Raw genomic sequence first — 19,908 nt, 5'->3', positions numbered from 1 at the left:
TTAACATGTTATTGATAGGTTACTCTAAGGCCCACACATTATTTTTGTATATAAAAAATATAAACATGTTATTAACTAGTTAACATATATCAATCTGTGTAGACTCGAATTTAATCATGTCGACCTATTTAAGACATGAAACCTATTAACTCCGTGTCATTTTGTGTCGTGTTAACATGTCTGTGTCAAAAATTACCAGCCCTACTTGTGTTTTACGTATTTTCATATTTTAAAAATGCTTAATTACATCTTCATTATGACTTTATAAACTTCATTATTCACAAAAGAACATCTATTGCAATTTGGGCTTTATTCTAAAAAAAATGAATTTTGTTTTGGGCCTGACCCCCACTTTAAGGTTTTACTGCCGCTTGGAACAAATGCACGAAACTAATCAACTCAAGTTCGAGGTCTCCTATAGGTAAGTTTCTACTTTATATATATTTGATTTGATTTGATTTGATTCTTTGTTTACAAATCCTTAGTTTTTCTTACAAGATTTTATGTTATAATCCATAGTTCTAGTTAATTTTGAGTTGTTAATATTCATTAGAAACCTAATAAAGAAACTGAAGTTTTGACATATCATGTTGTCATATGATTTTTTTATAGATATTAATAATTTGTCCGAGAGTTCTACTTTTATGTTTGTTGTTTAAGGATTTTCTGGGTTAGTTTGATGATATAAAGGGTGTTAAGGGTATCATGACAGTTAACAGAACTATAAACTGATCACAAACGCAGCAGCAGCTGCTGCTGTTTGACTGTGTTTGACCAGAGTTGACTGGGGTTAACCGGCGGTTGACTGGCAACAGCAGGGGGCTGAAATACAGTTTTTTAACTTTTAGATATTGTTGGTCAATGCACTTTCTGTACTAACATTCTCAGTTAGCTGGGCTCAGTGATGGCCTCAAGGTTCCAGGCGGCGATACTTGTATCTTCACCTATGTGCTCAAATGCGATTGCATGGTCTGATGAAAACTTGATCGCTGCTGCCTCTGGATATTGCGTTACAATCATGGTAATTTTGTCATTTATGTGCTATTTATAGCTCGAAGTAGGGCTGCAAACAAACCAAACGTTCAGCGAACAGTTCGTGAACCGTGCGGTAGGAAGTTCGTCTGTGTTCGTTCGTTTATTAAACAAATGAACACGAACAAGAAATTCCGTTCGTTTAGTTAAATGAACAAACATGAACAGAGGTCGCGTTCGTTTATTTATGTTCCTGAACGTTCGGTAACGTGTTCGTATGTGCCCGATTGTGTTCGATAGTTCATTAGAGTTTTTAGTTTTTGTATTTTTTACAAAATACTTCATAATTCCGACAAAAAAAATTCTAATAAGTGGCAGTGTGTTATATATTCTGTTCATGAACGCTTGTTTGTGTTCGTTTGTGTTCATGAACATTAATTTGTGCTCATTTGTCTTCATAAACGTTCGTTTTTGTTCTTTGCCTAAAATTAACAAACGAACACGAACAAGTTCATTTCCTTAACAAACGAACACAAACATAAAATCTCGTTCGGTAAGTGTTCATGAACAGGTCGTGAACACATATATTTCTTAACAAACAAACACGAACAAGGTCTTATTCGTGTTCGTTCGGTTCGTTTGCAGCCGTAGCTTGAAGCCTAAACCTTCTCTTTTTTTCACATTCATATTATCTTTTATCATTGCCAGAACCCTGCTATGCCATTTGGACCTAAAGGTTTAATCACAATTCCCGACATCAAACCTTTTCCAGTTGGTGTTATAGAGAGCAAAGGTGCATGTGAATGTCTACGTTTATTCGTTTTGTTTATTTATTTATTACTTTGCTTAATTGCTTATATGATGTGTAACTGTAATGTACACAGATTTGGACTCCGGTTGTATGTTGCCTACGTGTTTGTCTCGTGAAGCTCGTCCTTGTGTACGCTCAATATCTTGGTCTCCACTTGGATTCGCTCCTAATGCTGGGTATGCACTTCTATAATCCATCAGGTCATGCAGCAGTGTAAAAGTGACTTATAGGTTCAACTTTTGTGAGTGATAAGTAATAACCCAAGAAACGGTTAACTTTTGGCGGATTTTATTTCTGTATAGGTGTTTGCTTGCTGTTTGCACCACTAAAGGGGTGGTTAAGGTCTACCGCTCGCCGTTTTGTGAATTTTCTGCTGACTGGGTAGAGGTATGCACTGACCTTTGTTTTTTTATAATGTAGAGTAAATTGCCGTTTTCGTCCCTGAGGTATGTTTCGTCCAAAGGTTTGTTTTTCCGCATCTGGATCCAAAAGGTTTGAAATCTTGCCATTTCCATCCAGCTCGTTAACTCCATCCATTTTTCTTCGTTAAGTCAGGGGTATTTCCGTCTTTTTTGCTAGCTTAAAGGGAATTCAGTCTTTTTCACTTTATGTAAAAACCGAATACCCCTGAAAAAGACCGAATTGCCCTTTAAGTTAAAAACAAAGACAGAATTACCTCTGCCTTAATGGAGAAAAATAGATGGAGTTAACGAGTCGGATGAAAATAGCAAGATTTCAAACCTTTTGGATCTAGATGCGGAAAAACAAACCTTTGGACAAAATTCGCAAAACTGGCAATACCTCAGGGACGAAAATGGCATTTTACTCTATGATGTATAATAGGATATCTTTATAATTGAAGTTAACTGTCATTTTCGTCCCTGTAGTTTGTTCAATTATGCTAGTTCAGACCAAATTTCAAATTTGTACCATTTCCGTCCCTGACATTCTTGAAACATGCCAGGTCCGTCCAAAAAAGCATGAGTTAACTGCTATTTTCGTCCCTGTGGTTTGTCCAATTATTCGATTCAACCTTAGTTTTTTGGATGGAACTGACATGCAGGGACGAAAATGGTACAAATTTGAAATTTGGTCTGAATTGGCATAATTGGGCAAACCACGAGGACGAAAATGGCAGTTAACTCTTACAATTGTGTTTCCTGTTCTCTTTATAGGTTATGGATATATCTGAAATGTTACATACGTATTTTGCAAAAATAAGATATGGGGAGGCTCACGTTGCATCTCCAGAAGACGTAAGTTAACTAATATATGTAATAACCTGCTATCTTACGTGTTGTTGCAATGATCTTTGCTCACTAATCTTTAAAGTTTCAGTCTAGCCAAGTTAATTTCAAGCAAGGGAACCATGAGGATGGACCGATAGCTCATTTACGAATCAGAAGCAAAGGCAAAAGACAAAATAATTCCTCCTTTATAAGTGCAGAGCAGTATGCTCATCGTAGTGCAATGCTTTCATCGCTTGTTGCTGTGTGGTCCCCGATGCTTGATAGTGAGTCAGCAAGGAGGTTTTGCGTACTTGCCGTTGGTGCGAAAAGTGGAATAATATCGTTTTGGAGAGTCCATGAACCGCAATGCTACTCCATAACACAAGGAAGCAATCCCGCTCCCGTTGCATCATTCGTAGGCTTCATCCAAGCCCACAACTCTTGGATCACCGCAATCAGTTTCTCGAAGTTTGTTTCCGATGGATCACCTCAGCTTCTATTGTCAACCGGATCCTCTGATGGCAGGTGAGTTGGTCTTTATCCTGTTTGTTCTTTTCGGTTATGCAGTTAGTGTTAACTGTTAACGAACCGGGATTTACAACTTGTTTTGTTTTTGGCGATTCCAGTGTGAAACTCTGGCGGGTATATATCAGTGACCTGCTCAAGTCCACTGAAGACAGTCATGCTTCATTTTCTCTGTTGAAGGAAGTAAGTGTATTGTGCGAATATAAATTCCACTATTTTCATATGAGCTCCATTAACATATTCTAGTGGGTTACCATGCGGAGTGGGTTCGAAACCTAGATAAAAATAAGCAAATCGCGAGAGTTGTTTGATGTATTAGTTAAGGGGTTAAACATGTCATTATTAAAGTTGAGGGGCAAGACATGTCGTTACTGAAGTTAAGGGGCTGAAGTTATTTACTATTAAAGTTGAGAGGCTAAAATTGTTTTAGTCAAGGGGCTAAACATGTCATTATTAAAGTTGAGGGGCTAAACATGTCATTACTAAAGTTGAGGGTCTAAAGTTGTTTATCATTAAACTTGAGAGGCTAAAGTTGTTTTTAGTTAAGAGGCTAAACATGTCATAACCAAAGTTGAGGGGCTAAACATGTCATTACTAAAGTTGAGGGGCTAAAGTTAGTTAATGCCAAAGTTGAGGGACCAAAATTAATTAATGTGACAAAATAGCATATTTATAGTATTTATAATAAGAAAAAGTTTAAAATACAAAGTCCTTAACATGCGCGTACTCAAACAGCAGTATAACATGCGTGATTATGCTACAACATGCGTAACTAGAGTTTCTGACCATGCGTGATTTTGTTTTCTTTTAACCATGCTAGATTTTTGTGGTCATGCATAATTAGGGTTTGTAAATTATAACATGCTTAATTTTACAATGAACATGCATAATTTACTCGCGTAAACTTCGCACGTTAAGCAACTATCGTTCGTTAACCTCCTGTAATTTTTTTAATGTAAATAGGTTATAAGTATTGGGTCAGGCGCTTGCACTGTACTTTCACTTCTTCTTCCGGATACTTCCCCGCACAAGATAATCTTGGCTGTTGGCAGAGGTTCTGGATCGTTAGAACTATTGACTTATGACACCTCCGTTGGAACGTTTGACGTATCTGGGTCACATCATGCGCATAACCAAGCTGTAAGCTTCCACAACTTTCTTCTAACAATAGCGATATTGTGCACAAAACTCGTACATTCTCTTGTTGGTGGTGAATCAGGTTACAGGTTTGGCTTGGGCTTTTGATGGACAATGCTTGTACAGCTGTAGCCAGGTACTGCATTTGACCATGTAACGTATTGATTTTCTTCGTAGCAAAACTTACGTGCGTTTTTTTTTTTTTTTTTCACAGGATAATTCTTTGCATAGTTGGATTATAAAAGGATATTCGCTCCATGAAGTACCTTTACCTTCAAATATTCTTGGTGTTAAGATGTCTACCGATGTATGTTTTGGCTCTTTTTTATTTTTAGCATTTTTTATCGTCTCGAAATAAAAGCAACGTTTTCCTACAACATGTTTTGATGAAAGAGCATGGGCGAAGCTTTTAAGGGGCGGGAGGGGGCGGTCGACCCCCAGAACTTTTCGCTCAGTAGTGGAGAGTATGAAGTTTTCGTATAGAAATTTTTCTGTATATACGTTTTCGACCCCCCGGTTTTATAGAAATTTATAGGTCCGGTGACTTCCGCCCCTCGGTCAAAAATCTCAAGCTTCGCCACTGTGAAAGAGTATCATTTTTAGTCTCATATTCGTAATTCTTATGTTATAATGACTACTAAAGGCTGATAAGTTGCCTTTATTTTGCGACATATGAGTATATTGAATACACCGTAAATCTTTCGGCAGGTCCCTAGTGTGTCTGATGCTTGTTTCGGTATAGCAGTGTCGCCTGCCAACCTTGTGCTTGCTGTGGTATAATTCATTCTCCTTTAAACATGTCCCTAAAAATATAAATTAGATTGTCAACAGAGTGCTAAAGAATTCAACAAAGTGCTTAGCAAATAAGTTTAAATACTTAAAAATCTACTCTTAAACTATAGTTTTTCGAACTTTTTTCAGGTTCGACGCTTTGATGTTAATGCGTTAAACCCAATGTATCAGAAGTAAGTCTAATGCTACAATATATTTTTCACTTATGCTCACATGTGCAGGGGCGGTTCTTAGAAGAGTCGTGGCAGGGCCACGGCCTGGGCAAGTTTTTCGGGCGTAGTGCTAATTTTCTGCATTTCGATCGAAATTTTTTATATACTATGTTTGGCCCGGGCTTGTCCGGGCCTTTTTTAGTGACCGTGTCTTTCGGCCCTGGCATGTTCAACGGGCAAAATCCGCCACTGCACATGTGGAATGGTAGATCCTCTACCGTGTTGATTTTTTGTTGGTGCATGCATCTGTCGACTTCGTCTTGTATCGAGTCTTGTATTAAGAATGTTAGATCAGGGCATGTAGTTCAAGAAAATAGGGTTTTGAGGTAATTTCGCATGAAAGTGGCTTACATGTAATTCCGTGCGAAATTAGATTCTGCATGAATCTAATTTCGTTTGGAGCATGTTCAAGCAGAATTAGATCTCTATAAATAGGTCTCATGCGAAATCATTTGTAACTTTCGTATTTCCGGTACCGAAGTGCTGCCGACGTGTCGTTTGATCTGGAAACTTGTTATATCAATAAAACAAGACAATTAAGTGTGAAACTAGCTGTTTTCCAAGTCAGTTCATCTGTTTCCGCCTTTTGAATTGATAAGAGCTCTTCTAATTGACTCGTTTGAGTCACAATACGATCCTACATTTTTATCATTCTTGTGATTTCTAATGCAGGTCATCACTGAAGGCTGTCGTTGAATTCTTCTGGATTGGCGGGCAAAAGCTGCAAGATGACGGTGCATCTGACGATGAAAGTTTAGTTTGTTGGGGACGTAACATGTTATGGTCGTTAAATCAGTATGTTCATCGTCTTGATAAGCCTCTGGTTGTATGGGACATGATAGCAGCGTTATCGGCTTTCATAAAAAAATCCGAAGTTAGCTACGTGGAGCAAATACTCGTTAAGTGGCTGACGTCTAGTCTCGGATTTGAGTGTGCTCCTTCTCTTGAAAGCGTTTTTCCACACGTCTATAGATTATCTTCACGCCAATTGCATCTACTTAATATTATTAATAGGCATGTTATACTTAGAGAAGCGAAGTTGGATGATGGCGAGCATACATTCGCGAGGAAAGAATCAAAAGTATGGATTACGCTTCTTGAAATGTGTGAAAAACATATTCGAGAAAGGCTCGTTGGTTGTAGTTTTTCCGCCATACTAAACGGTAACTTGCAGCTTGCTGGATTGGCACAAATGAGACTCTGGGTCGCAAAAAACGACTACATGGTTCAAGATCATGTAAAACGCCTTGCTTCTGAAGTAAAAAAGATTAAGAAAAGGTATAGTATTTTCGCAAAGAAAACGATTTACTAGTAGTTCTTTTTAATAGTAGTTAATAATGTACGCAGATATGTAGCCGAAGCAGAAGACGAGCATTGTAGCTACTGTTCAGCAGGTGTTCCATTTGAGGATACAGACGTTGCGTATTGCCGAAGTGTTGATAGGCATAAAATGGCTAGATGTGCGGTTTCTATGGTCGTGTGCTCTCTTTCTCCGTTATGGTTTTGTGTATCTTGCATGAGACAAGTCTCAAATTTGGCTCCGGAGACTCTTTTTACATTGCTCAGATACCCTGCGCCGTCTGTGGACCAAAAAGGTGACATAATATTGTCAAAACCGTTGTGTCCGTTTTGTGGGATACTGCTGCAAAGGTTGCAGCCGATGTTTCTACTTTCAACGCTACCTGTATAGATCCCTATCGAGGAATTTACTACTTCATCCGTGTGTGTAAACTCTTTTAAACCTCCTCCTATTTTTTTGGAAAGTATAAACCAGTTTGAGTTTCAAACCGGTTCGGTTCTGGTTTATAATATAATGTTTTATACATTTCGAATATTCGTTATGAAGCGCTTATTTTTATTTGCAATTTAATAAAAAATATTTGAACGTATCATATATAGTTGTTTTTTTTTGTTCTTTGTCGATAATAAAAACATCTTTGAACGTATCAAATATAGTTGATTTTTTTGTTCTTTGCCGCAAAAACTGAATTGACACCATCCGAACAACATCAGTTCCTGTATTGTATTCGTTTTAAATGGTTTTCTTGACCTACCAAGCAACATAGGTACAGTTTGGTATCGTACCCTATTGAATCAATACCAGCCAAACAACTTTTGTACTGGTACTCGTTTTTATAGTTTTCCAATCAATGAAAAACTTATCTGTTTTGGTTGCTATACCGAGTGTTGGTATCATACCAGTATTGTAACAAACTGAACCAATTGTAACAAACTGCACCAATTCCATACCGGCCGAACCGATACCGACTATAAACCCGCCGTGAAGCGCAAGGAATCCCACTAATTCCTTATATGTATTAATTCATAAGAATATGAGCAACAGTAACTTTTTTTTTTGTTTTATTATGGTTTTGTCTTTTATGCTTTTCTTTTTTCATGTATATAAACTTTAAGATTATATTTATGTAACAAAACTTTGGCTTTTTATAATTTTGTAACAAAAGTTAAATTAGTTTAGTTTTTTTATAATAGTTTTGTTTTACGTTTTTTTCTCGGGTTTGTTGTTGTTTGGTTGCTACATAGCACGATGTTTGTTGGTCACATTTTGTCTGCTTTTACCCCCCTCAAATTTTTAGTATGTGTCGGTATATATTTGAATTCGTCTATGGTTTACGTCACGTGAGTCACTAAGCGTTAAAATTCATGATTTTATTTCACAATTTTTCTCGGTTTTGGTCTTCGTTTAGTTGCTACTTAGCGCGACTTTATGCCTCCCACTCCGCAACACTGGTAGCATGGTTTTACACCCTCTACCCCGCGTTGTTAAGACTAGTTAAAAAAAAGAAACAATGCTATTAAAAGTTAGGGTTCATTCTAAAAAGAAGTTAGAAATTTGATTTGGGCCTAGCCCATCCTTTTTAAGGTTTTACTGCCGCTTGAAATACAAACACCAAACCTATTTATATTTCTTGCATTACATATTTTTACATAACATCAACTGATCAACTACAAATTCGAGGTTGTTTCCCATGGGTAAGCTTCTACTTCATATACTTGATTCTTTTATCATCGTATGACAAATTTGTTATCCTTATTGTTTCTCTTATCAGCAACAACGATAAAAGTATGTCTTTCTTTCTTGGCAAGTTGTTTTATGTATCTTCAAATAACTTGTTCGGTATTTTCTTGACAGTGAATGTTAATAAGAGGAGGTTTGCAACTCGAGCCGAAGATGACAGAATCAGTAACTTGCCACAGGAACTGATCGAACTAAGACCATGTGTAGTGGTGAAGAATTATAATGCCCCCACCATGGGGCATTATCCGACACGTGTCATCCCAGCATTATAGCAAAAGTGGTGTAGTGGGCATAATGCCTAATAATGCCCCTTCCAATTATTAAAAAGGATTAAAAAAAAAAAAAACCTTATTCATAGTCATCCACTAATATGTTTTCCCATTGGTTAGTCAAAGGTCAACCCTCATCCCTTTGTACACTTTGAGCGTTTTAAAGAAAACGCCGAACGAAATTTTTTTCCAAAATTTTGAAAAGTAACGCCCCATGTAATGGTGGGGTGGGCGTTATAGGGCGTTTTTTTTGAATTTTTTTTAAAGAAAACGCCCCACTACACATGGTCTAATCTTAGAGAAGCTCACAGTTCAAGACGCTGCAAAGACGAGCATTTTATCTAAAACATGGAGGCACAGATGGACACTCTTGTATATGCAGATGGGTAACTTTCAACTTCCTACATTTGATAATCATATGACAAATTTTCAAATCCTTTTGCTGTTGTAAGTTGTAACAGACTTTTAAATAGTGGGGCCGCAAGTTTTAAAGTTTTCGGTAAAATTTACACTTCAAAGCAAAAAAAAAAAAAAAAACATGGGGGTCAGGGCTCCCCTGGCCCTAACTAAGGGGCTGTTTGTTTACCTCTTAATGAGCCGCTTAATAGTTCAGACCTCTTACTGGCTCAGCACTTAATGGTTCAGACTGTTTGTTTCACGAGCAGATGTCTGAATGGTTTAGACATTTGCCTTTGAATGGTTAAGATTTATACAAAGTCTGAATGGTTAAGACCTCTAATCTCAATTAGTCAGACATTTGCCTCTGAACGGTTAAGCATTATACATGCTCTTAATGGTTCAGACCTCTTACTAGTTCAGCACTTAATGATTAAGACCTCTTATTGGTTCAGCACTTAACCATTCAGACGTTGCCAAACAGCCCCTAAGATCCTCCCCTATCTTATTTTCTTTCATATAACCCGTTCTTTGTTTTCTTGAATACAATGACAGTGAATGTTTACTACAAGAGGTGGTTTGTAAGTTGTGCTAAAGAGGATAGAATTAGTAACTTGCCAGAGCAATTGATCAAACTAATCTTAGAGAAGCTTCCGGTTAAAGATGCTGCAAGGACAAGCATTCTATCAAAAACATGGAGGTACAGAAGGACCTCAATGAGTGAACTCATTTTTCGTGAGCAGTTTATTTTCTCCCGGTTCAAGATGCTGCGAAGTATCAGGAGACTGAGTTTGAGGAAGTTGGTTAACGGCGTCGGAAATGGTGATTGGCGCATTTGGCATGTCGAAGCATTGGAAGATTAGTTTTGATAGGACGGTTCGTAAGACATGCAAGTCTTTGAATACTTTGTGTCGAGTGATGCTTATTGCAAATGTTGCAACAAAGGACTTGTTTTCGGTATTTGATTCTTAGTCAAATCATAATAATCTTCTTAACGACATCAAATAAAGAGTGAATTTCAAGGATTGTCCTTTATCTTTATACTCATTTTCAGGCGCTGTCCTTTATGTTCAAAAGTGACAAGTTTTGTCCTTTATGTTTTCATATTATACACGTTTTGTCCTTTAGGCCTAACCCAGTTAGTTTTTTCAGTTAAATTTGGTCATGTGCTTTGCACATGAGGGCATTTTTGTCAATTCAAAGGTTGCAGAAGCTTTGAGCTGTAAATCTGCCGTTGAACTTACCTTTCAAAGGTTGCAGAAGCTTTGAGCTGTAAATCTGCCGTTGAACTTACCTTTGAATTGACAAAAATGCCCTCATGTGCAAAGCACATGACCAAATTTAACTGAAAAAACTAACTGGGTTAGGCCTAAAGGACAAAACGTGTATGATATGAAAACATAAAGGACAAAACTCGTCAATTTTAAACATAAAGGAGATCGCCTGAAAATGGGTATAAAGATAAAGGACAATTCTTGAAATTCACTCTCAAATAAACAAAAGTAAAGACGAACCATCGGTTGGGATAACAACCACCAAAATGTACAAAATTGCGCGGATACGGTGTGTGAACAACTGAACATGTTTCCCATCTCTCTACGAGTCGAAAATGACCAGGAGATGCTGACTTATTAATGGATGGTCAAATGGTTCATGAAGTACGCTTGAAGAAGCTCATTAACCTTCATTCGGCTTGGGGATCTTCTTATATTCATAGTTGTTTATGTCAACACTCTGCTGCAAAGCCTGCAGCCGAAACAACACACCGATAAGATTCATGTAGAAAAATTCATAATACCAGGGGCAGAAAATGGGCGGGTTTGGTAATGGCCAAAATGCAGGTCAAAACATGCCGGGTTGGGTTGGGATGACCAAAGAACACATGTATGTTATTACTTTTTTTTACTTTTTTTATAAATAGATAAAAAGTTAATTATGCTTTCAAAACTATACAATCACAATAATTCAATCAACTTTTGTTTTATATATAGAGACTAGCTTACAACCCCGTGTATTACACGGGTTGCGTGACGGAAAATGTAAATTATAAACTTGTATATAATCCTTACTAATGAAATGACTTATTTAGATAAATTAGTAAAAATAAAGAACAGTTATATTTTCGTTACTTGTACATGTGATTTGATACCTTATTAGTAATTACTGTTTATATCTAAATAATATATTTTATCTTAACAAATATATATGGTTAGGGTAAAATGAAAACTTCTACGAGTTGTGAGAACTTAGAGAACTCAACCTTACAAAAGGTTTTTTGAATTTTTTAGAGAGGGTGTGAATGAGCGGTTAGAGTCTCAAAGTGTTAAACTTTTTTATTTTGGATTCAAGTGTTTAAAACCACTAAAACATAGGGACTCAAAAAGTAATTTACTATTAATTAAGTTTGAAATTATACATTTGATCTCTAACTATATTAAATAATATTATACTTATTATATTATTTGATACATTTATATTTGTTATAGATAATTATTAAATAAATTTAAATTTAGACGTTTATCTCTAACTATATTAATTAATATTATATTATATTTTGTGTATAAAATTAATATGTAATATTATTATTAAAAGGGAGGAGGCACCAGAGAATGACACGTTTACAAAAAAATTTTCGTTTATTAGTATAGGAAGATTAAGAAGGTTTTGTGTGTTTAGTGATCACCGGTTTGACTTTGACCCACTCGTTCCATTTGACTCTTTAGCGATAAGACATAACCTAACCCAATTCTAAACAAACGGATCGAAATTGCCACCTGTAGAGTAAGCGTACACTAACGATAAGCTTATGGGTTGTTATTAGGGTTGTGAACGAACCGAAGAACCCAATAAACGCGAACGAAGCTTGTTCGTGCTTGTTCGTTTCTGTTTAAACCGAACAAACACGAAAACTTAAACAAACAAATTTTCTTGTTTAGAAATATATGTTTGCGTCTCCATTTAAGAGATAAACAAACATACATGAAAACTATAAAATATATTACAAGACTTAGCATATCATAAGTTAATATGTACATAAGATTCTTTTACTTATATTTCTGTTTGAGATCATCCATATAGATATGAATATAGTATTAAAATATTCAATATATATAATATTTGTACATAAATGAATACTCAGAAATAGTTTATCGTAATTCACGAACGTAAATGAACAAACGAGAAGCTTGCTTGTATTCGGTCATTTAACCAAACGAACATGATTTCTTGTTCATGTTCATTTGTTTAATAAATAAATGAACTTCCCGTTGAATGGTTCGTTAAATGTTCGGTTCGTCTACACTCTACAGCCCTAGTTATAATGTTACCTTTAGCTCCTCCTCCAGTGACAAGTTCTTAGGTTTGTAAGCTTCAATCGGTCCTGTTCTCGAAAGGGCCTTTTTTGTTTCGAGGATCTCCCACTCTTGGTCATCCTTCACCTTAGCTATATCTTTGCTTCAGTACAAATTTTCACATCAATAAGAAGGAAATAAAGAGAAGAATATAAAACAAACTATATTATACGGCTGATTATACATTTATACTACATAATACTCATAGTTGTCGATAGCGAATAGCGACAAATAGCGACAAGGCACCTATAGGCTACGTAGCGAATAGCGACAAATAGCGACGGCTATATTATAAATAGCGATTACACTAGAAAAAGAATTTTGAAAATTTTTATATGTATATTACATCAAAACACCCTTGTATATATGCTATTTTACATGTATATTTAACAAAAACCTATAAATCCAGCTATTTTATAGCTATATCTAATTGCTATTTACATCAAAAAAAAAACAATCGCTATCATCGCTATTTGTCGCTATGACCCATATAGTGACACTATAGCACGCTATAGCAGTCGCTATAGCCGCTATTAACAACTATGATAATAATCATTAATAACTAAACTAGTTAAAAATCACTCACCTGCCCTGCAATAGATGACCAAGCCCGAGTGCTCCAAACACGGTGAGTGAAATCATAGGAAGCCCGTACCTGATAAATGGCCCTTTTCTTCCCCACCTTTTGAACCCTGAAGCTGAATTCTGAACTTTACCAACACTTGCGACACCAAGTTTATTACCTTGATCCATTGTTGGTCCAACTGTTGTCATCCTTAAAGCCCACAAACTGACATGTACTGTAGTGGAAATACGTAACAACGATGCAGAATGTCAGATCACATAAGTAGTAACTTTAATTCATAATAGCCAATAAATTCAGCATTTCTTTTTAGTACTTCTTTCCACAAAACTGAATGCATTTAACCAATTCCCGTTTACAGTGGTACCACACTACCCGTAATAAAGAGTTAACTGTCATTTTCATCCCTGTGGCCTGTGGTTTGTTCAATTATGCTGGTCCAGGCCAAATTTCAAATTTGTACCATTTCCGTCCGTTCATATTTCAAGAATGTCAGAGACGGAAACGGTACAAATTTGAAATTTGGCCTGAACTGGCATAATTGAACAAATTACAAGGACGGAAATGGCAATTAACTCCGTAATAAATATTATAAAGCACATACTAGTCGATAAGTATGAAAAGATCGGGTTTCGAAGATAAAAATCCTTTATTGGCCTTTAAACTAAAGTGACCACCAAGGTGTATTCTATGAAGTCAAGGCGCTCGTTTAGGCGTCAGCGCAGCAATAACGCCTCGCGTCCATCAAGGTGCACAGGCACAAATTCTGTAAAAAAACGGTCGGAAACAGCTAAAACTGGTCTAAAAATACCAGCCTAAAATATGGCTAATTATTAAGCATCTGAATCAATTGTCTTCTTATGACACACGAATTTCGGTTTTTGAATGAAAAAGCAATCCCCTTGCCCACTACCGGTTGATCCTCAGACCTGCCCTCATCTTCTTCTATCAACTAAATGGACTCTTAAACATTTGTTCCAGTGGCGGCTTTAATGGTGTGCGGGGAGGACCTCCGCACAAGGCTCGTGATTTCGAGGGGCACACGATTTATAAAAAATCCGATATATATGTTATTTGTTTAAATAGTAAACACATACCAATTCCAATATAGACCCATTTACAAATCATTTTTTATGGTTTAGAAAGTCCACTCGGCATTAGGTTTATTGAGCCCAATATTAATTTGATTTTTTTAAATAATAGTAAAACATTACGGAAGGGCTCATTTTTTCAAGCTCGAACAGGGTACCTGAGACGCCTCTGATTTGTTCGAACAGGGTACCTGAGACGCCTCTGATTTGTTCTAATCCTTGAGGGTTAAACAAATGACTTTCAAACTTAACACATCATTTGCATCCTAAATTTATAGTCTAACAGAATCTAGTAACCAATTCTTTATTAGTAGATAAACCAAATCAATATTTGACAAACCATAATCAGATAAGAGGAAAGATGTACGTACATATGTATGTATTACAGAAACGAAGAGAGGGTTCGATTGTTACCGGGTCTTGTGAGATCGAATTGCAGGAGTCGTCGAAGCTGATGGTTGGGGACTGGGGGATCCCAAGGGTCAAATGGTTACAACTCCACAACAACCTGATTTAGGCCCTAGACTAGTAGGGGTGTCTCAAGGCTAAACTGTTAATTTTCCATTATGTTTTTTTTTTTAATTTTTAAAATTTTTATACTACAGGGCTAGATTAGGCATCTAGTGTTGTTTAAAAGACTATTATACCCTTGAGTTAAGGCTAAACTGGGGGCAACACAGGGCTATAATGGTCTTTTGGATCATACTAGACGTCCAGTCCTACCCTGTACGCGGCGTATATATGTTTTTTTGTTTTCTTTTTTTAGTATCACTAACACTAATATTAATTATAAAAAACTCATACTAATATCAATAACACTAATATTAATATTGTATACAAATATTTGTAGTTCATTTAAAGAAAATACTTATTTTTTATTAAGCTTTGCTAAAACGATTAATATTGTATAAGATGTTTGTAAAAAAAAAAAAACCCTTATATACGCCTCATATAGGCCTATACGGGGCATATAAGGGGCAGGGTTCACATATGAGACCCGTACGAGGGTTTCTATACACCCCGTATAAGCCTACACGCGGCGGTGTATAGGAGCAGCCAGACCGGAAGTGACACCAGTCAGACACTGATTTTGATATAACCTTATACGTCCTATATAGGTCTATACGAGGCAAAGGGTGTGCAAATAAGCAAATGGAGTATGTGTAAAGTTTGAGCCTTTGTTAGGTTGTTCACGAGCCGAACTGAACCGATCGGAGCTTTGCTCGTGCTCAATTCGTTTACAAACTTAACCGAATCGAACCGAGTGTTTTTTCAATCGAACGTCGAGCGATTATCGAGCGTTGCAGAACGAAAAGGAAAGTGACGATGGGGTGCTAGTTATTAGAATAAAGTGCAGTTTTCGTCCGTGAGGTTTCGTCCAATTAGAACATAAGTAAAAATTTAATAAGTAACAAGGAATACAAAAACACGCAACTAGTTCTATCGAGATTAACTTAGCGGAAAGATAAATCGTTGACCGATTGAAGCAGACCCTTGTTATATCGGAAGTTTGAAATTGAACGAATCGATTGAAGGAAAACCTGGGCGAGCTGGAGAGTGGCTATGGAGAAATGAATAATGATGGCCAATGGGGGGTTTTGATTAGGATCTTGTACTTCTGAATCGAATGGCAGGTTGAAACTTGAGTATGGATCGACGCTTCACATTTCAGTATTGGACAATAGACTATTTGTATTGGACTTCAATTGTAATTACTTAAACGAGTTCTATTTTGATCTTGGATCAAACATTGTTAATGTGGGCCTCTAGCGAATTAACTAATTTCATTAAAATGATACACACACATATATTAAAAAATAAATCGAGCCAATTGATCTGAACCGAACTGAGCGGACGTTTGCTCGTGCTCGGTTCATTTACAAACCGAACCGATCTGAACCGAGTGTTTTTTTCAATCGAGCTGAATCGAACGAGCAAATTCCGAGCATTTTTCGAGCGAGCATCGAACAAACGTCGAGCGCCGAACAGTTTGAACAGCCCTAGCCTTTGTTAATAAATGAACATGAACTAAAAAAATCATTCGATTATATGTTTATGTTCGTGTTTGTTCGATTCATTTACAAATCCAAATTTTAATATAATTACGTAGTTACTGTATTTGGATATTGATGAGATCTTTAGCTGGCTTTGCGGATACACCCATAACACTAAATAAAAGTGAGTGTATGTGTATGCATCTAATATAAGAATGACATGATCTTTGTAAACAAAAAAAAATCATTACAAAATTAGGGATATGAAGTTGAGCAGTATTTTAACGCCATGAAGAAGCTTGGAAATTATTTGCAAATAATAATAATAATAATAATAATAATAATAATAATAATAATAATAATAATAATAATAATAATAATAATAATAATAATAATAATCTATATAATCTATATATAACTATATAAAGCATCTCCTATGTACCAAATAGTAATTTCCTTTCAATTTTTTAAGATGGCATATGAAGGGTTAACTAAAATGCCTAATTTTTTACCATTTTGTTCCATTTCTGCCCCTTGCTGCCGTTCATTAGTGCCACGATTTGATAAATGCTCCTCATGTATTGCAAAATTCTTGAAACCCAATTTATTGTTGTAACCGTTGGAATGTGAAAACAATCAACAATTATTATTACTTGATTTAATTTCATTTGAAGCCATTCGTTTGCCAAATCTTTAAAACCCTTCATATCATTATTGTTTTCTTTATTTAATTTCTATGTTTCTCTAGAAGCCAGCGACCAGTCATCGCACAACCACCATCAAATGCCGCACACTGTTGATTCTCCGCCAAGTCGGCTCTGGTGGATAGAACGAACGACGAAACGAGACCTGCCGAGATGCGTGACGTGACAACGGCATCCTACAATTTTGGATCGCCAAGTTCGAATTACCCTTTTCATCATAATCGATAGTGGCTGCCTTAATTAATTCTAGGGTTCTGGCGAAGCCTCGGTCATAGCCGCCTCCGTCGTCGGAACTAATAGTTTCCTTCATGAGGTTTTTTTTTTTACTGTTTATCGTTTTTATTTTGACTTGAGATGTTGAAGAAGAGAAGGAGTGCAATGAATGATCCCTTGAAAGCGTGTCTCTAAATCCTCTATCACACAGTAATTTGTTTAATTGAGATTTTTTTTCTGTTTTTCAAGTTACTGGTTTATATGATGTATGAATTAATTTTTGCTTTAAGTCAAAGTTATATAATTTGCAGAAACATGTTTAGTTCATGTGGGATTGGAATTGCATTCTTTCATATGATCCTTGATCTTCGCTCGCAATTGTAAATACGCTTACCGCCCGGTTAAATGATGGGTTAGTACTCATCTGTTTCAAAGTTTAAGTCATAGTTTCTTTATAGTTTGTATGTAACGTTTCATGATGTTTAAATTTGCAGAATTCCCTAAATTGATGAGAAATGGGTGCTTCTCGGTTTCTGTATATACGCAGGTATGGTGTCCATCGCGATGATTTGAAGTAATACTTGAACGATTTTACATGCATACTTCATAGTGGAAAGTAATTGTTGAACAAATTTTTGGTTATTGCAGCTACACTGTATCTGCATTTTGCCACATCAGTCATTATTCATGAAATAACAACATCTCTTGGAATCTACTGTTTTAGGTAACAAAAACTAAAGTTACTTTACTTCTTGTATATGTTTTATGTGTTGACCTTTTGACCTCTAATCATATTTTATTTAAAATAAAACGGGATAAGAATCGCAAAGAAAAAGGCCTGAGACATGTTCATGTTCGATATGAAGGTATACTTTTTTTTTTTCAGATCAAAATGTTCAATTTCTTCGCCCTACTTTTACCAAATAAATATTGGGTTCATTTTATATTTTTAGGTTACTACCAGCTCACAAATTGGAATTGGATATATCTAATATACCCGTGTTTTGTGACCGGTTTCGTATCTGCTGTTACAGATTCGGCTGATCGGAATCAAGGGTTTCAAATAAAGTGGTGGAACTTGCATTAGTTAATAGACCACAGGTGAATATAGATATTGCCGGTTCTTCTATTTTACTTCACCCTAGAGAATTTGCATTTGTTCACACTTGAAACAATGCGGGTTTCAATCAGAGTCAAAGTGGGATTCAAGGAAACTTTGGGGGTGGCTTTTTGAGTCTTCGACTTGGAGGTAGTGAAGAACCGGTATCTACTTCACCTTGCGTCATGGATTTATAGCGGTGAGCACTTATATACACAACAATGTTAAGAGGCTGGACTGGAACTTTTTTAGAAAAAAGAACGTCAGAATAAAAAAATGATGATACAAAACTCCATCCTGTATTAGATGGTACAAATGAATTTTCATTATTCGCATCCCCATCATTTCAGGATTGAATCAAGGTGATACTGCTCTTCCATTAAAGGGTTGGCCTTTGAGTATAAGACAACATGGTTTGCATTTCTTCCATACAATGTTATAATTTGATTTCTAAAGATGCTTGGTGTGAATTTCCTTAACAGGGAATGGACGATTTACACCCTAATATAGGTTTGCAAGTACAAAAGCTCAATAGGCAGAATCAACATCAGTTCTATTTGCCTTGAAACATGCCCAGGCCCAAGGTAATATTGTAACTTCACCAAATTATGGGCTTGTTGGATTATCTAGAGGCAGTCTAAGTATGAAAGATGGTCAAACCACAAGAAATGATGGATCCCCTGGTCAAATGAATTCACCCCAGGTTAAGATTTTCTTTTTATGATCTAATTCTTGGTTCTCTGTGTTATTATAACATCTCTCTTTTATCTACACAATCCCCAACAAGACCACTTTAATCTGTACTTCTGTTCAAATATCTGGCTATTGAGAATAAGAGGGGTTCGTTTATGTAGTACAATAATTAGGGCTTAAAATAAGATATCAGTTACAACGGTTGAATTAGCTGTGTGTGTAACTTATTGCCATCCGGGGTTAAGCCAACTTCACTTGGTTGTGTACGCTTGACTGCAAGCCTTGATATAGAGGCTGCAAATTCGGTGGGTTTTGATAACGGATCAAAAAAGAAAGTTTTAGGATGGAAAACAAATTGTGTGGGTTCCATGAGCTTCATTTTGGTTTCCTCTAAAGAAGGCCTTTGTGCTGCAAAAGCAAAACTTCATAGCTGTAGAGCAAATAAGTGGTCAATTGGACTAAATTAACTTTAAAAGTAAATTGATAAATAACTAGAGACATGAACAATTGTTAAGAGTCGAATAAAGTAATAAACTACTGGGAATATAAAAAGTCAAAGTTTTAAAGTAGGACAGGAACCAGTTCATGTTTGTCAACTGTCCTGTTGTCTTCTTGTGACTTTTGAAACTTAGATGTGGATATTTCTATAACTTGATCAACTATATAGACAGTTGCCCAAGAGTTTCAATTGAATATCCATATGGAGCACCACCACAAGCTTACCAAAAAAAAGAAATACGATGTGCAGTAATAGGTGTTTTTTTTTTTTTTTTTTTTTTTGAAACAATGATGTAGTAT

General features: G+C 36.1%; 2 protein-coding genes and 1 long non-coding RNA gene across 4 annotated transcripts; 2 read left to right on the top strand and 1 right to left on the bottom strand.

The window, feature by feature from the left end:
* Positions 1-625: 625 nt before the first annotated feature.
* LOC110878713 lies at positions 626-7,512 on the top strand. The gene is made up of 14 exons (XM_022127073.2): positions 626-1,021; positions 1,681-1,765; positions 1,857-1,959; positions 2,086-2,170; positions 2,959-3,039; positions 3,122-3,537; positions 3,639-3,720; positions 4,501-4,677; positions 4,757-4,810; positions 4,889-4,981; positions 5,383-5,448; positions 5,596-5,639; positions 6,351-6,956; positions 7,026-7,512. Exons 1-14 carry the CDS (start codon positions 905-907, stop codon positions 7,366-7,368), a joined length of 2,352 nt encoding a protein of 783 aa, XP_021982765.1. The 5' UTR covers positions 626-904; the 3' UTR covers positions 7,369-7,512.
* A 3,364-nt stretch (positions 7,513-10,876) lies between these two features.
* Positions 10,877-14,950, bottom strand: LOC110878722. Of its 2 annotated transcripts, none has more exons than XM_022127081.2 (4): positions 14,822-14,950; positions 13,320-13,533; positions 12,710-12,836; positions 10,877-11,129 (listed from the first exon to the last, which is right to left on the bottom strand). In XM_022127081.2, exons 2-4 carry the CDS (start codon positions 13,505-13,507, stop codon positions 11,061-11,063), a joined length of 384 nt encoding a protein of 127 aa, XP_021982773.1. In that variant the 5' UTR covers positions 13,508-13,533; positions 14,822-14,950; the 3' UTR covers positions 10,877-11,060. The 2 variants fall into 2 exon arrangements, with proteins under 2 accessions (XP_021982773.1, XP_021982780.1); XM_022127088.2 differs by having other exon boundaries at positions 14,781-14,917.
* A 2,036-nt stretch (positions 14,951-16,986) lies between these two features.
* On the top strand, positions 16,987-19,884 carry LOC110878738. Its single transcript, XR_004861822.1, has 6 exons — positions 16,987-17,528; positions 17,630-17,730; positions 17,813-17,865; positions 17,967-18,042; positions 18,353-18,616; positions 18,768-19,884. It is a non-coding gene; the product is annotated as an uncharacterized LOC110878738 (long non-coding RNA).
* The last annotated feature ends 24 nt before the right edge of the window (positions 19,885-19,908 follow it).

Source organism: Helianthus annuus, chromosome 1 (genome assembly GCF_002127325.2).
Source record: "Helianthus annuus cultivar XRQ/B chromosome 1, HanXRQr2.0-SUNRISE, whole genome shotgun sequence".
Taxonomy (NCBI): domain Eukaryota; kingdom Viridiplantae; phylum Streptophyta; class Magnoliopsida; order Asterales; family Asteraceae; genus Helianthus; species Helianthus annuus.
The sequence above is the reverse complement of the archived record's forward strand: the minus strand, read 5'-3'. Positions and strand labels throughout refer to the sequence as shown.